The sequence below is a fragment of the Archocentrus centrarchus genome, chromosome 12 (genome assembly GCF_007364275.1).
Source record: "Archocentrus centrarchus isolate MPI-CPG fArcCen1 chromosome 12, fArcCen1, whole genome shotgun sequence".
Taxonomy (NCBI): domain Eukaryota; kingdom Metazoa; phylum Chordata; class Actinopteri; order Cichliformes; family Cichlidae; genus Archocentrus; species Archocentrus centrarchus.
The window spans coordinates 22,024,951-22,042,876 of record NC_044357.1 but is presented as its reverse complement, the minus strand read 5'-3'; the positions used below and the strand labels follow the sequence as shown (position 1 = coordinate 22,042,876).

General features: G+C 42.0%; 1 protein-coding gene across 1 annotated transcript in view; it reads right to left on the bottom strand.

The window, feature by feature from the left end:
• npr2 (natriuretic peptide receptor 2) overlaps nt 1-17,926 on the bottom strand; it is a 90,679-nt gene that overhangs the window by 12,625 nt on the left and 60,128 nt on the right. Inside the window, exons 15-17 of the mRNA XM_030743243.1 lie at nt 11,360-11,528; nt 1,158-1,304; nt 349-472 (exon numbers count right to left, since the gene is read on the bottom strand). Of these exons, the coding sequence (XP_030599103.1) occupies nt 349-472; nt 1,158-1,304; nt 11,360-11,528 (440 nt within the window). The remainder of the gene's footprint in view (nt 1-348; nt 473-1,157; nt 1,305-11,359; nt 11,529-17,926) is intronic.

Sequence of the window (17,926 nt, the reverse complement as noted above, 5' to 3'; positions counted from 1 at the left end):
TCTTCCAGATGAAGTCTAGAAACCACTTTGGTATTTAAGTGAGAGGGAGATATGTGGTGGCATAGCGTGACTCAACTCTGAGTCAACATACTCTACCATCTAACAACTGCACTATTTTCAGTCGCGGCCCATGTGTGGGAACGCACACTATGAGACACACTGTAGATGGAGACCCGGTGAGCACTTCCATGCATGAGTAGAGAAATTACTGCAACTCTGATCACGACCACTGATTTCTTAAAAGCTTTAATATTAGCTTGGACGTCAGAAAAAGGACAAGTTGGTACTTAAATGCTGTCAAAAGCAGACAAAAACGAGATTTGCAATGAGGTATTGATCGCCGTGTACCTGTAGCGGCGTGCTCTCTGCAGACATGGACGTGAAGCCCACGATGTCGCTGAAGTAAATTGTGACGCTGTCAAATGCCTCTGCCTGCACCGTCTCCCCTCTTTTTAGCTGTTCTGCTACCGAGCTGCATAAACAATGACAGAGAGAGAGAAAGCAAGGGTCAGAAAGACAAAAACAAGATGTATATATTTTAATGATGTCAAGTTTTTGAGTTAAAATACCCTCAAAGATTTGTTTCTTTGAATCACAATTACATCAATGCCCCGGAGACTCAATTATAACCAGATGTCAGTTTATCCTTGCTAATTCTGCTGACATTAATTTCCTGTTAATCGAATGATACCAAAAGCAAAAAAAGAAACCAAAAAAACCCCAGTATATTTAATTCACATGTGCGGTGAGAAATGAAATCTGTCCTTCCTCTCAGGCCCTTCTCTGACTGTCTGGCTTTGATGGAGGGAAGGCAAGAAAAAGCCGATAAGTGGGTGAGAAAGATGGGATTTGCTCCTGTGGTGTTATCCAAATGCCTAAACTCGCTATCTCATCTGATCTGCCGGCTCACTTTAATGAGCGGCTCGCCTGTCAGCTCTCTCTGTTCCCTTTCATCTACAGTGAGATGGCACCGCGGGGAAATGTGTATCCATTAATAAAACGCAGCACTGGGAGGAATTCAGAGTCTTTAATTAATACAAGGATTTAACACAAATGACAAAGTGTCATTGAGGCCCCCAATTTGCTGTGTTCACTGGGAGTTTTATGCTTTTGGCTGTAAGAACAAAAATGTGAACATTGTTATTTTTTTTTCTTACTGTGGTAAAATTTGATAGAGGAGGTTTTCGGCTTTCCGTTTCTCCTCCAGGTAGGCCTGTGTTCGCTCCTCCACCAGGTTCTCCAAGTTGTTGGCGTACTGCTCCATTCTGGACAGCAGGTTGTTCAGAATACTGGTGCTGCCCTCCCTGTTGAACACACAAACAAACACACATACTATGAAACCTTATTTATATAGCACCACCCTTCTATTTTTCATTGCTTCTCTGGGTCCAGGTAAGCAGTCCCTTGCCCCAGCACCATTTCTGGCTCTTCTGGTGGGACATGGAGGCATTCCCAGGCCAGCATAAAGATAATCTCTCCAGCATGTCCTGGGTCTGCCCATTGATCTCCTCCCAGCTGGACATGCCCAAAACACCTCAGCTATGAGGCATCCTTGTTCAGATGCCCAAACCACCTCAGCTAGCATCTTTCAATGACTACCTCCTAAACCCTGTCCACTTATAAAGCAATTCCTTCATTATGGATCGTTTTGTAGCTTTCTGGCTGGTCACTAGTGGATAATTCAGGCAACCCTCTGATGTATTTGCCATCTTCTCATATTTAAATCAAGAATATCCATCACAGTCATTGGAAGCTGCTTTAATTGCTCCAGTAAAAGTTGACTTTGCATGACCAGTGGTTATTTTGCTAGAACTCACTTAATGTCACCGGTATTCTATGGTCTGTGGTCACCATGTCGCTGCTAGTCACTTCCTGTGTGAACACCCTTTAAAGAACGGTAATTTGAGGTGCTTTTGTCTGCCTGTGACCCTGTCAATAAGTCACCATATTACGTTTCGGGTCACCGAGTGCAGAGGTTGGGTACAGAGTTCCCAACATCCTCTGTTTTTAACATCAGCATAAAAACTGTGCACCAGGAGCTTCGTGGCAAAGCAGCTCCTCCTGGTAGGGTCTTCCAAGGCAAAGGCCCCCCCAGGTGAGGGGCCAGACTAAGTGCAGTTAAAGACTTTTTTAATGACTACACCAAGGAATGCAGAAATTTCACCAGAGCTTCACCCTGTAGCCAGGCCTGAGGGGCACTCTTGGTCAAGGACTTAAATGACTCCCACTTGGTTACTTGAAGGTTAAAGGAGATTAGGAATCAAACTACTTTTAAGCAGTTTCACATCATTTCTGCACAGATTAAATGGTATTAAATGTGCACAACTGAGATAAAAAATTTGAATTCAGAGGTCTTATTTGAAGTATTTGAGTAGCTCTCTCTCCTCCAACATGACCACCACTGTTAAACAGGCAAGACACAATCAAAGCACTGCAGCAGCCATCACTTTGTGTTATTTCCAGCATACGGCACACATACAGAGCAGCTGCTGCTACCATCCAAAGGCTTGACGACAGATCTCCGTTTCCCTGCTACTGCTGCAATCATGGCACTTCACATTTATTTTATAATTATATAATTCCTGTATTGTATAATGTGGGGTTTTTTGGGGGTTTTTTTTTCCTCTCTGGAGATTTTTACATTCATATGCTTACGCACACACGCATGCTGGTACACGCATTTACTCCGACGGAGCAAGAAGGTGAGTCAGCCACATCACCGTGACGGCTAAAAGCATCAATGTCTGGCATCCTGCCACATGTCTTCTGGGTCAAGGATCCTACACACACCCACACGTTTAAGTTTAAATTACAAAGCATCAGAGGGAGACATGAAAGACTGATGAGTATCAGTGTGCTGAATGCAATCACACAGGCCAAGCACTGTTTACTGCAGTGCACATCACAGACATCCATATTTTTCCCCACCATTCATCCAAAACTAACAGTAACGGTGGAAACTGAGAAGAGTCTGGATGGCGAAGAGACAATTCAGTCTGGTAAAAAAAAAAGTTTTTTAATTTGTTGGATGAATATATCAAATATTTGGCAGTTTACACCAGCAGTGAGCAAAATTAAATTTCATGTTAGCACAGAAGAAGACTGCTTCCATCTGCACTCATTTATATTCCGTGGCGTGGGTCTTTTCTGGGAACTCCCGAGCAGACACGGAAACCCAAAGGTCCTGGGTTCTTGTGACATTATCGAGTTCTGGTTCCTGTTCTGATTTGATTGTTTCCTTTTCCTGCGTTCCACTTCCTGTCTTACTTTGGTAGCTGCTTTTCTTTCTGTATCACCTGCACCTTAACTTCCTGCGTTCGTCTTCACAGTGATTCCTGGACTCCATCACAGGCCACTTAGCCTGACCAGCAGTTCTCAGACTTCAGAAGTCCATGCACCACATAATACTTTTTTTCTTTAACCTTTTTTAATTAATTTATTTACTTTTAGCATTACAGAGAAACAGAGCTGACACTGAATTTCAGTTAAATTAAGGTTGGTGGAAAGCATTAGAGCTTCTTCTACACGCCACCTGCAGTGACTCCATGCCCCGCAGTCTGAGAACTGCTGGGTTTGTTTGGTTTGTAGTGAGTTTTGTGTATTTTAGTTTTCCAGTTAATTTCAGATTTCTTTTGTCTTGGTTTCCTTATAACTGAGTCTTGATTGCTATATTTTGAGGCTGGGATTATTACGTGGGATTTATAGTTCTTCCTTTACTTTTCACTCATGTTTGAATGTTGCCCTTGTCTCCTTTGAAAGCTGGTTAAGGTTATATTTGGTTCCTTGTGTTTTGTTATTTAACCTCCACCGTGTCCTTTTGAGTGCTTTTTTTCATTGCAAGTTTATGTTCTATATGCTGTTTTTGTTCATTCATTTGAGGTTTTAAACTTTTTGTCCTCAGTGTTTCCTTTATTAGTATAGTGGCAGGTTTTGTTCTGTGACTCTGAGTTAGTTCCTGTTTTAGTTTAGTAATCATCCATCTCACGTGCGTTATGCTGAGTTCTACTTCCTCCCCCAGCTCATTGTCTCGACTGTCTACACCTGTGTCTAGTTTGCCCCAGCTGTTTCCACTTCCCTACTCACCCCCCATGTGTATACATAATCCTGTCTTCCTCTCGGCTGCCCCATTTTTTGAATTTGTGCTTCTTGTTTTCGGATTTAGTTTGGACTCTGTTTCTGAGAAGTGTGAACCAGCCAAAGTAAAGGCTTCTCTTCTGGTTAATCAGTCTGCATTTGCACCACAACAGGGTTAATCTTACCTGTAATTCAGGGCTGTTGCCATTTCAGATTTTTTTTCTACATCATTACAATAATTCACTTTAATGATATTACAGGTGCAATTTTCAAAATTTCTCCATTATGCACTATTTAAAGACATCTTTAAGGCTGCTCGTTAACATATTTTTGGTCACAAAGCACTTTGTTATTAAGGTATCCGCCATCCTTCCTGTGAGATTTTACATCCCACAGATTACTTCAACTACACTGTAGCTGGTAGTCCTTGTTCTGCTCTGCAGCCTCAATGAGCTCTGTGTAGCACCACACGAATCATCAGGTTGCAGGTTCTCCCTCAGAACCTCACTAGTAATTACACCATCTTACACTGACGTACTGTACAAAGTAATCTTTTAAACAGATGATTCCAACTGACCTTGCCTCTGACTTCATCATTTAGCTTTCTTTATTCCCACTTTCTGTCATCTATCTTTCCTTTCACCATCCAGTGATACCGGGGACTTGTGCCTTACCGAGACAGAGAGATAGAGAGGCAGGCTGCATCTGTGTGCATCTCTGGGGAGCGCACATGTACACTGTGGCAAGAGCAGACAGTCTAATCAAACAGTTGCACCAGATATATGGATTTGGACAGATTTGTCAGCTTGATCCTGCTGCTGAAACTCACACAGCACCAAAATGTCTCCAGAGACCACGGTAAACATCCATATCCACCACCTGTGTCTTCTCCTGAGTTTCCTCTTTTGTGATTGTCTGCATGTGAGCTTGCAAATCCTCCCCAATGATTTCTACACCAATTTCTGATTCCAAATTTCAATAATTTAGAGCTCTGGGATGTTTGGTATACAAACTTTTCCCTTAAGGTGGATGCAGAAACCTGCTGAAAACATTAAAATGTAAAAATCAAACTTCAGATCCAATGTAATTTCAACATTTTAGCAATTAATGAACTGCTAGTATATCATACAATTTTTTTTGGCAGTGCACAGCAAGTCAACTGAACACTAAAATGTCTGAATGTCCACAGTGGTAGGAAAAAGACAAATCTATCCTGATCCTGGGAATTAAATAATTTAATCTGCTGACTGATTTTAATTCCTACAACTCTCGGGCACATATAAGTGCAGCCAAATTTAGATGACGTGCAAGTATGAAACCTGCAAAATTTCATGACTTTTCACCAAACTGTGATACTGAAGCTACCTAATAAACTTAAATGATACAAATTCCATTGAGCAGAAAGCAGTAATTTACCCAAATAAATGTGTGCAGCTTCAGTGTGTTTTTGTGTGTTTGTTTTTTTTTTAGGTTTTCATAATGAATATATCTGTTAGTTTTGTTCTAGTTTGTGTGCCTTTTAAGTCACCTCTCAATTCCACCTTTTTTCCATTCTTCTCACGGCTCCAAATCACAGCAGAATCATTTCAGAGGCTGAGCGTTTATACTGCAGAGGGACTTTTATTTTGAAAGTGAAACAAATTCTCAAATTTCCAGTCCTCCTTAACTGCTGTATGTGGCTTGACGTGGCTTTTTCAAGCAACAAAGAGCTGAGGGCCGCTTCTGACACCGTTACTTACACCATCACTGACGTGCACCTCGAAATGTAACTACTTAAGTGTGTCTATCGACTGTGACTCACCCATTCAGTACCATTGTTACCATGCTCACAATATGCCCCCTCTGTAACTCCTATTTACCCTGAAGTAGCAGTGTAGGAGTCTATGGGTGTTGTTAAGGCTTTATTGATAATTGTCTACACCTGATGTATGGAGAAAGGCATGCCTAAAGGTGGCTTGGTGAAGATGCCACTTCTAGGTTCTCAAGTGGTTTAAAGTGGAACCAATGTTTGTACAAACTCAGTCTGTCAGTCTTCACTTTATGTTGCGGCTTTTGAGCTTTTGGTTGCTTTGCTTCCTGTTTTATTCCTGTCATTTAGAAGAAGACTGCTGTGACTCCAGTGCACCTTAAGCACTGGTAAAAATAGATAAGGAGCTGTAATGGCACATTTGGTGCACGTGATTACCATAAATGAGGCAGCTTGAAGCTCATACTGTGTCTGGTGCAATCACATTGTCTATAAGTGGGTGCAATCAGCTTCGGCAGCAGCGTCAGAACCGCCGTACTCCCAGAGTCTGTTTGTCTGTGCTTCTCAGTCCTCTTGGATTCCTGTTCTTACTTTTTGGATCTTGTCCTTTTGGTATCACCGTGCTTTTTAATGCAGATGGAGATTAAAAATAACAAACACTTCTATTCCTAAAGCGGATGTCAATGGCAACACGATCTTGTCTCTAGCATGTTATCGCTAAGTGCTTTTTTGTTTACAAAGTGGCCAAACAATCTTCAGGAAGTTACATTTTGGCTGAAAACATGTGGGCTGATGTTAGGCTACATTAGTGTTTTGTTTGTTTTTGCGAGCGGTGTCACCAAAAATTCCGTAAGCGATGGGGAAAGGGTAAGAGACTCGATGTGCATGGAGAGGGATCGGGAATCAATGAAGAACAGGGTGAAAAGTGGGATAAACTGAACAATTTACTGCTGAACGCCCCTCTTGTTACCGCACCCTTCATACATGCACACCAAATAGAACAGCTCATCCATCACGTCATGTCAACAACATACATTTACCTAATGAAAATAACCAGCAGACGGTACTTCATACACGTGATCAGGGAGGGACTTAGCTTTCAGCTGTCACGAGCATCGCTGAGTGCTTCTGTGGTTATCAATCATGCAGACCCCTCTACTTCAGGCCATTCCAAATAGGAAGCTATACATCACTGGGCTCATTCTGTGCTGACTAACACCGCTAACAGAAGAGAGGTCAAACTGAGAGTTAAAAACAAAACAAAAAAAATCAGCAGCCATACAGATTTTTTTGCAGAATCACATCTTAAACAGCTGTTTTTAGTGAGCTTATGGTTCAGCCTCCTTAATGTCATCTGACATTTAGTAAGCCATTTCTAGTCTGTTCGTATTTTTGCTTTATTGGATTTACGGTGCTATCTACTCTCTAGAGCCATTTTTGTTGTGTTTTACATGGTGTTTCAGTGCATTTTAATTAATTTTCTAGTGACTGATCTCCTTTATTTTATTTTCCTCCTTTTGTGCAATTTTAGCTTATTGAGCTATTTTGTTTTTCCACATGGTAATGTAGTTTATTGAGCTTTTCTACATTATATTTAAGCTATTTTGTTAGAAGTTGTGCTTAATGTTTTGAAATGAACATTTATTCCAAACTTTTGGAATAAATAAATTAAATAGTGCAACACAGGAAAGGTTTTTGGAAAGAAGAGGTTGATAGACATCTTCTAAAGACCGTAATACAACTGAAGTCATGTCTTTTAGCAACTAATCAAAACCCATATTTTTCCATACATTCTATACATGGCTGCACCATGGCCCAGTATAAGATAAATAAGGATTATTCTGAATTTTGAATGATGCATAATAATAATAAGCATAACAGCTCCTCTCTTAAATAGACCGAACTAGAATACTTTTGAATAAAACGCTGCTGTGGTCTGAGTTTTTTGGGGGGTGTCTAAAAATCGAAAAGGCATAAAAAGCTAGAAACCATGGCTTTGCATGATTCTCAGTTCAAACAATCCTTATTTATCTTATGCTCCTTATTAGCAGCATGAGGGTGGGGCTTCTGTGCTCACAGAGTACTGGTAAGGACCATATATGGATATCCCCTCTCTCTGACATCACACAAAGCCAGGAATTTAAAGGAGTGTTTAAAGCAGACTGAGGCCCGAGCTTTTGGTTTTCACAAAGTTTGCTGCTTCAGTGTTTTCAGATCTTTTAGTCAGATGTTTCTGTGGTATACTGATGTATACGTGCAAAACTTTCAAAGTTTCAAAGGCTTTTAACAAATACATTTATGCAAAGAGTCAATGTTTGCAGTGTTGGCCCTTCTTTTTCAAGACCTCTGCACTTCACCTGGCATGCTGTCAGCCAACCTCTGGGTCAAATCCTGACTGGCAACAAATTCTTGCATAATCAATGCTTGGAGTTTGTCAGAATTTGTGGGGTTTTTGTTTGTCCACCCATCTCTTGATGACTGACCACAAGTTCTCAATGGGATTAAGCTCTGAGGAGTTTCCTGGCCATGGACCCAAAACTTCGATGTTTTGTTCCCCGGAGCACTTATCACTTTTGCCTCATGGCACGGTGCTCCATCGTGCTGGATGGATGCATTGTTCTTCACCAAACTATTCTTGGATGGCTTACAGAAAATGCTCTCGAGTTTCTGTCCACTATAATGCTCTTAAACCTGAAATTACCCTGCTACAAATTAGTTTTTAAACCTGAAATGTGAGCTGGTTCTCGAAGCAGAACCGACTCTCCAAGCCACCGAGGCGTTGGTGGAAAATACATACAGCAGTGGGCGATTAATCTTCCTAAGGAGCCACATGAGAAACTGGGACTTTGTGGAGGGCCACGCCAATAAGCTGAACTCAATTCTGCTCTATATTAATTTGATCTCTTTACAAACTGCTGGTAAGAGTAGATGTTACAACCCTAACCATCTTCTTCTTGCCGGCTACTCTGATTGTTCAGCTTTGTGTTTTCCACTTCCAGTAGCAGCTGTTGATGTTGAGAAAAAACTCAAAGGGAAGGAGAGCTTAATGATTTTTCTCTTTCTTAATGAGAATTCAACTGCACACCCACTGCATGCTCTGACTGACGCGCTCTATTAAAGAGAAAGTAAGAATGTGAAAATGATTACTTTGGCTATCGATTACAGAGCAGCAGCAAACCTTCCCACCATCACTCAATATCACAAAGTGAATTAAAGAAAGTAAAACAGTAACTGTGAGGTCTACCGTTAACTACACATCTGTCAAATGGTAGCAACAGGTGAAAATCAGCACTCGGTTGTAAAGTTTCTTTTCTGCTGCACAGCGTGACGCCAGATACCGCACAGCACGAGCTGCACAAAGTTCTGAGCTGCCTCTCAGAGTAATGAACCATGACCCGTGTTTTGATCTGTATGCCACAACTTACAGGACAGGAGGATCGAGCGCAGCCGGCAGGGAGAACATTACAACCCTGTGGCAGCTCTGGAGTCACGCGGGAGCTGTGCTTAATCTGCTGAATCCTGATTTTTTACTCCTTTAACACAGTATATTTTTATACTGTATGAAAAATTACACACAGTGTTGCTTTATTTGCATTTTTTTTTTTTGCAGGTTTTTGCAGATTGAGTGCGTGAGCTGTTCGTATCCAAGGTGCCATGTTTATGGCACGCCTGACAGAGTTTCCAGTGTATAACAAGCCCAGCAGGCTGTTGGGCTGAAGTTGACAGTAATGTCAGTAACTCTTTATTTTTTTATACCATTTTCAAATTCACAATTTAGCCGAAATATCTTGGTAGATTACTGTTGCTGTTAACCATTTTACACACACACAGAAAAAGCTGGAGTGTTGCTGTGGTGTCACCTCACTGTCATGTTGTGGGCCAGCTGGGATTGTTTTGGCTTTGTCTGTTTTTCGGTGGCTGCATGCTCTCGAAGGAGCCTCCCTTTATGGGCTGCTCATCCACACCTGTTACCTTTGGACTGGATTACTGGCGGGGTATTTAGGACTGGCTGTGTCAGGGACTCTTTGCCAGATTGTTCACCTTCTATTGTGGTAACACGGCTCACAGCAGTACCTAGGTCTTGGTGTCTAGTGGAGCTACTCGACACAGCCGCCACCCCGGGTACTCAGTCTCCAGCCACCTCGTCCTCTTTCTGCCTGCCCTGTGGTTTACAGCCTGCCTGCCCACTCTCTTCTGTTCAGCCCACAACAACGCCGAGCCGGATCACGGGTAAACCCTCCAATGCTCCCACCTCACTGGATACAAGTAAGGACAGTTTTCTACTTTTTATTCTCCCGTAAACTCCAACCCCCATACCTACCTCACTATTTCCCTGTTCTCTGCCCCACAGACTCTCCCTGGTTGCCTGGCCCTCGTTTCTGTCCATGCCTCATCTTGGTGTTTAGTTCTAAGATGCTGATGATTAATGCAGTGCAATTAGGGAGTGATTATGAACAGCTGGTGGGTCGTTCAGTCACTGAATGATCCCCCTACCCGTTCAGACAAATCTGATCAAATCACACCCACACAATCCAGACGAGGTGCATTTGTAGCTTATGTTGTTGCTTTTTTGTCAGATGTGCTGATTTTCATCTCAGATGTATCACACTCAGCTAAAACAACCTCAATGCAGTGGAAGCGACGACTTGATGCCATCAGATGTGCTTTAGCGTCACTTTGCTTCATATGATCTGACAGAGCGGCCCAGCTCAGGAGAAAATACACCCCTCCTGCTTCAATATGAAACTCAGATCCCATCCCAAATATGCATGTTAATGATATTTTGGAACATTGAAAACAATACCAGAAACATGGACTCCCTTTCTCCCACTTTCTTATACAAACACACACTCTCACCAGCAGAAAGGTACTTCCTGTCAAGAGCCACGTGTCATGAATTACAAACAGCTTTTTATCTGAAATTGTCTCAGTGATTTCCAGAACATGACTCTTTTTCCTGTTTGCCTTTTTGAATCGCTTAAACCTATCAGCTGTCCTGGCAGGGACTCAGCACGGAGCTCACTTGTTGGGCTTGGCAGGGAAGATGCTGATAGCCGGGGAAAACACGGCCTGTGTCGCATTCAATTTGTCCAATTATATCGGCTTTGAAAAACAGGATGGACATGTAGAAAAGGTTGAATTTGTGAAGAGGGCTTTCAGCTTCTGCTGTACTTTTATTATGCTGGGAAAAGTCAGGTTTCCCAATCACAGAACAATATTTTCTCTCAGTATGAAGCCATGCAGACAGACTTTGCTTTTGTTCACTGAAATAAGTTTTCTGGGGTGAATATCTGAGGTGAACTAGGCTGAATTTGGTCACTCAGTCATGGCCTTGAAAAAGGCAACATGAAAAGGTAAGAAATCATCTTTCCAGGTGTTACAAATCTTGAATGTGTCCCAACTTCCTCCATGTTACATTTGGCTCAAAAAAGAAAGTTTGACAGACGTCTAGATCACGCCCAGCTGTTTCAATTACGCAAAAGCACGAATCTGCAATTGTGAATGGTTGTGCTCAAACTGCCATAGGGTGGGTCTCACTTGTTGAGTTTCGCCATGTAGATCTTGATGTGGCTGAAGTCAGGCCTCTCTGCGGGGTCCTCGGCCCAGCAGCCCTCCATCAGGATGGTCAGCTCCTCTGAATGGTATCTGGTGTCTGTAGTCGGCCGAAAGTACGGCTTCTGACCGTTCCTGACCTTCTGTATGATCTCTGGAGAGGAGAAGAAGAATGTGAAACTGAGCAGATTTTTGTAATCATGATACAGATGAACATCACTGTAATAAAACCAACAGAAACACTTTTTTTCTTTTTTTGCATGCTTGTCACACTTCCATGTTTTCAGATCATCAAACAAATTTTAATATTAGACAGAAATATACCAGATAAATGCAAAATGCATTTTTTTTTTTTAAATTATGATTTCATTTATTAAGGGGAAAAAAACTATCCAAACCTACCTGGCCCTGTGTGAAAAAGAGTACAAAGGTTTGTCTCATATTTGCCAAAGAAAAAAACAATCTCAGTGATCGCTGAGACTTTGGGGGAAATATTCTGAAGAGACAAAAGTTGAACTTTATGGAAGATTTGAGTCCTGTACACACTATTTCATAAAAAGAGCATCATACCAATGGTCAAACATGGTGGTGGTAATGTGATGATCTAAGGCTGCTTCAGGATGTGGACAAAATGCTTGATGGAACCCTGAATTCTGCTCTCTACCCGAAAATCCTGAAGGAGAATTTCCTGCCATCAGTTTGTGCCTGAAGCTGATCCAAAGCACACCAGCCAGTCCACCTCTGAGTGGCTCAAAACAATAAAATGAAGGTTTTGGAGTGGCCTAATCAAAGTCCAAACTGTAATCCCAAAGAGATGCTTTGACATGACCCTAAAAAGGCCAATCATGCTCAAAAAGCCTTTGAGGTTAGGTTTAGAGGGCTTTTAAAAAACTTTTAAAAACTGCATTTTGTATTTACTCTTCTCATCATGGTCTAACATTAAAATGTGTTTGATCTGAAACATTAAAGTGTGACAAACGTGCAAACTCAGAAAGGGGGTAGATACTTTTTCACAGCACTGTGCACCATCTCAGCAACGAACAGAAACGCAGCATTTACTGACATCAGGTTAAGTTTAATAGGCATTCTTTTTCCCGAGGTTTTATATTATGATGTCAGCAAATAAATTCCTGAAACTCCAAATTTGGTAATTGGTATTAAATGGCTGTTTAAGCCTGTGAGGTCATCATGAATGATGAGACGTACGCTCTCCTCTGATAAACTCAAAAGCATGAGTCGCCATCATCTGTAGTCTGTGACGTATCCCCTGTGCTTGATTTTGTTATCCCTGGCTATTGCTTCCCGTTTCCAGTCACTCTGAAGTATTTCTCAATCTTGTCCTACCTCCTTATCTTGTAAGTCTTTAGATTATTTTTTTTTAAATGTGTTATTAAATCTTAAAACAACAGGAGATATGTGATCAGGTTCCCTGCATTTTGCAGACATGACCTCAAGCACATCAGTAATAAAGATAAGATACAAAAGACTTTAATGACAATGATTGAAAAGTAATTCATGATAAAAAGTAAAACAACTTGATTGCTGCTCACCCAGAAGGGTTCTCTCTTGTTTTTTTAATAAAATAATTTGTCACACCCCCAGTCTGGAAACTGTGGACGGTGTTTACCCCCGACACAGTGCTCTTTATTTATTGATTCATTTCATTAACTTTGCAGCACAGCGACGGGCTCTGATGGCAGCTAGATCTTTGGAAACCGTACTCGGCTTTGGCCGCAGTGCAAAGAAACATAAAACTCTGCACCGTCCAAAGAATAACTGATTAAAAACAAAACTTAAGTGCTTCTCCAGCTTCACACCACAAAAACACACAGACTGATGACTTTGTGGCCAAAGGTGCAAAGATGTTAACAATACAGTTTTCCCTGTCAATTTACTGAACTTTTATGTAACTAATAACTTGATGCTCCTCTCCTCATAGTAATGTTTCAGATTTGTCTGGTGAAGTGAACCCATTTTGCTGCTTTTCCACTCTAAAGTTTTGATTCTTGGACTCTTCTAGAGTAGCTTTACATGATTCAAATTTTGAATAATCCTTATTTTACTTACTTTGGGCCTCAGAGCAGGTCCTGAGTCTGCTGTCTGAAACAATCTGTTTTAGCTATTTTTCCTTTAAGCCAGCTTTTTTTCTGACTGGCTGCCCCTCACAAACAGAAGGTTTGAATTGCAGCTGAGTATGGCTTCACTGCTCACAATATCCCCTCTCTATGACACTGTGCAGAGCTATAATTAGGAAAAAAAGATCGTTTGATATCAAGTGTTTGGCGCAGGTTGAGGTCTGAGGTTTTGTTCAGAGAGAACAGGTCCATAAAATACAGACACTTTTCCCCATTTAGATTTGGCAAATCTCCCATTCAAGAACATCTTCTTGTGCACCTCTGGATAATTTTCAATCTGGCTGCTACTTTTAGATCTCTCAGTGGACATCCTGTTGTGTCCCCTTGCACAAATGCCTCTAAAGCCTTGATTATACTTTGCACATCTGTGAGTCCACTTGGGTCCGCTTGGGCTCAAGTGACTTAAATTTCATCATCATCATACAGTGAGCGCAGTGGTCCGTGCAGACATTGGCCTGTCTGACAGATTTGTAATTATGACATCATTATATTAAAATGCACCAGCTATGCATGTGCCCCAGTCGGGGGACTTCAAGTGGACTTGAAAGAAGTATAACAGGCATGACTCCAGATTGTACTCAAGTCTTTAGATGGACGCTGGATTTTCTCCAATGTGTCCAAAGTTCCACCTGACTTTCATTTTCAGGAAGTAGACAAAGTCCTGGGGAGGCAAAACTCATGATTAGGGTGGGCGGTAAATGAAGGCTGTGTTCCAGTGCTCTGGCACACACCACAGTTTAGATCATTTCTGCCTCAGGACATCACAGCAGGACGCCACACTGACAGTCTCACCCTGGAAAATGAATTCACAGTGCACAACCTGATAAATGCTGCACAATCGTTGCACTCTACATTTGTGCATGCTGGTTTAGTGAAACATTACAGAAAACTGCTCAGTTGTAACCGGAGACCCAGCTCTCATCTCGTTCAGTGATCCTCCACATGAAATTCAGGTTAGTTTGAAGCATAAAGTTGATGTGAGTGGTCAGAAGGCTGTCTGAAAATGCCTAAGACGACGACCTTGAATTTGATTTGAAACTTTGGCCATATTTAATATGAGCATTTAATATTATAGTAGATGGAAAATAAGCAATAATGGCCTGGACCGCTTGCTGTATGGAGTTTGCATGTTCTCCCCATGTCTGCGTGGGTTTCCTTCCGGGTACTCCGGTCAGTCCAAAGACATGCAGTTACTGGGGTCAGGTTAATTAGTCACTCTAAATTGCCCATAGGTGTGAATGTGAGTGTGAATGGTTGTCTGCATCTCTGTGTTGGCCCTGCAACAGGCTGGCGACCTGTACAGGGTGTACCCTGCCTCTCGCAACTGGGATAGGCTCCAGTCCGCCCGCGACCTTGAACAGGACAAGTGGAAGAGGGTGGATGGATGGATGGATGGATGGATTGATTGATGGATTGATTGATGGATGGGTTCCTATTAAGCATGGATGCTGTAGTCAGTGAGCTAAACTAGAGAGTGAACTTTTATAAATATCAGCATACTGCTTCTTTTATTGCGCTATCCTTATGGAAATGTGCTACTTCAGCTGGATAGCATTAATTTATTTAGCAGTGCAATTCGACTCATTATTTTTGGTGATCTTTTTCCCCCTTAATCCATTAATCATGCCATTATAAAAGACATCCTTCCTAAAATGGTTCCTCATCCTCTCCTTTCTGTTTTTATTATCATCACGAAAGAGCCATAAAAGTAATTTGAAGACTCCAATGTTACGTTAAAACCACAAAACCACAATTTCACGACTGGCTCCAAGAAATCTGAAACACTAGAGAGCAGGTGCTGGCTTTCACTGCTCTCAGCCTGTTACAGATGAGTGTGAGCCACTTGTACGATCAGCACAGAGCGTGACTGTGAATAAAAGGTTAATGAAAGCCATCGCACAGAGGAAGCACTCTGGGAGGGTTTCACACTTCCACCTCGGATGCGTAGACGCTGATCCGGAGTTGCTTTAGAAGTTGTTCCTGATGCCAATAAGAAGACAGCAGCAGAGCTGGAGGTAACTGGTTAGACCGCAATTGGCAGCATGTGTGCAGGAGAGAGCCAAAGGGTCAGCTGTGAATAGCTCATTTCAAACCATAACAATGAGGATTTTGAAGATTGAAGATCACTCTGAAATGGTGTCATCTAAATATATAATTTTCTGCCTGTCTTGGAGCTCAACCTGCCAATCGAGCACACAAATATATAATTTTCACACAAATGTGTGAAAGTTTTCACACGGTCAGTAGTGACCGCCTTGAAGTAACACTTGTGCATGTATTTTCCTCCATCTTGGATGGAGGAGCCCCTAAATCGTGCGTATTGAGACCTCTGGAGGAAACAGATTTCCTCAATTTAAGACACAATTTAAAGAAGAGACGTGGCACTCAACAAATCCTGACTAAAAATCCATGGGAGAATTAAGTCACAATAATGCTGAGTCCACACTGGAAGCAATTTGCTCGTCACCCATCGATTTGATGTCTGGTTGCCTAGGTAACCCTCTAACGTATTTACTCCTAGGTTATGTCAGTCACAGATATTCTTCACCCTCATTCAATCACTCACCTGGAAGCTGAGCCGGGTGAGTGATTGAAGGGCCCACTTCACGTCACCAGCAGTTAATGTTAGATTCATTGTCATTGTGCACACAAGGCACACAATGAAATCATCGTTCCAGATCGCTCATCCAGAGACGAGCATCTGCGGTCATGCAGCCAGAGACCGGGGCTACCGTTAGGCAATGTGTCTTGCTCAAGGACACAACGCAGCGCAGGGATAGGCGAGCGCCTACCCACTGCGCCACTGCCACTTATAATTTGCCCGTATTCGCTTGAAGTTGCCAAATGTCATTCCCTTTCTACGGTCTCTGGTCGCCACGATTCGCTTCCACAGTGTACACAGATTAATGTTGCAGTCACACACAGTGATCGGCGACCGCAGCACGACGCAGTGAATTTGCAATCTCGTCGCCTTTGAAATGGTTACTTTGAAGACAGGAACAACGTCTGTGACCACTTGCAGTCAGCTGCAATTACATGCAGTCTGTGGTAATGCAGTGATTAAATGTGATAAATCAGCAAAATCCACAAATATGTTATAAATCTGCTGCCATCTATTATACAAAACAATTAACATTAACTCCTTACATTCAGAGTCCGGCCAGAAACTCACAGATCTGAAACTGTAATTCCTCCATAAATAGTGACTATAGTTGCTGCAGGGCATCAGTTTAACTTCAAAATGACACAGGTACTCAGGAGCCTTGCTTTTATGTAACCAGAACACAACCAGCTGAGTTGAGTCCCAAAGAGACACTATGAGTTGCGCTTATCAATTCAGGCTCATTCAGAATGATTGCATAATGCTGCCAATCTGCCTATAAACTGCACACTAACTGCTGCTTATAAATTAGACAGCAGTTATTTGTAAGCTGCCCCCAGTCTGTCTGAGAATGATTGCAGTCACGCAGCCTGTGCAATCACCATGTGATCGAAAGTTGCAATCCATCCCGAAATGCAAAAAAAAAAAAAAAATTAAATGCAATGCCTGGGCTACCACCATTTTTGTTTCTAAATAGTAAATGGAATGGTACTTATATAGCGCCTTTCTATTCAGCTAAGCACTCTACTACAAGTTGAATTCACCCAATCATACTAACATTCATACAGTACCTTTATCTATGCCTAAGCACGTTTTAACACTCACACTTCAATGGATACCACAGGGGCAACTTGGGGTTCGCTGCCTTGCCCAAGGATACTTTTGTGTGTGGACAGGAGGAGTCAGGAATCAATGCGCGAACCTTCCGAATGGCATGTGACACGTTCTACCACCTGAGCCACAGCCACAAGGACTGACTGTGGCCTCTAAAGAGCCAATCAACAGTTGAAACAGGGAACCTATGAGCCAATCGCATTGTTGGGCACAGCAGCGGTTCACAGTCATTCATAAACAGGGATGTTTCAGGGATATTTGGACAACGTTTGCAGTCCAGTTGCCCAGAGTCTCCGTGTTGATGATGGCAGCTTCCAGAAGCAGGTGCTTCTAAAGCAGCCAGGTTTGGCATAAAGATCTCTTAAAACTGTGGTGCTAAAACTTGTTTTGGCTAAAAAACATACCGACAATTATAATTATTGGCATTAGGACACGATAGCTGTACTGCGATAATTAATGTTCAAGAGATGGAGTGTCAGCTGTGTTCTTCCTCTTGTACATTTTATTGTTTAATACTTTATTTGTTTAGTACTTGTGAGTTACAGCGCTACTCTGGTTCTGGTTATCTGTTATTGGTGTCTAGGTAGGGCTGGCCATATTATTTTAAGTATGACACAACAATAAAATAAATTCATAAAAACAGTTATCCACCTTACATGTCTCAGCTAAAGCTGCCTCCAGTCATAACACATGTGACATGTT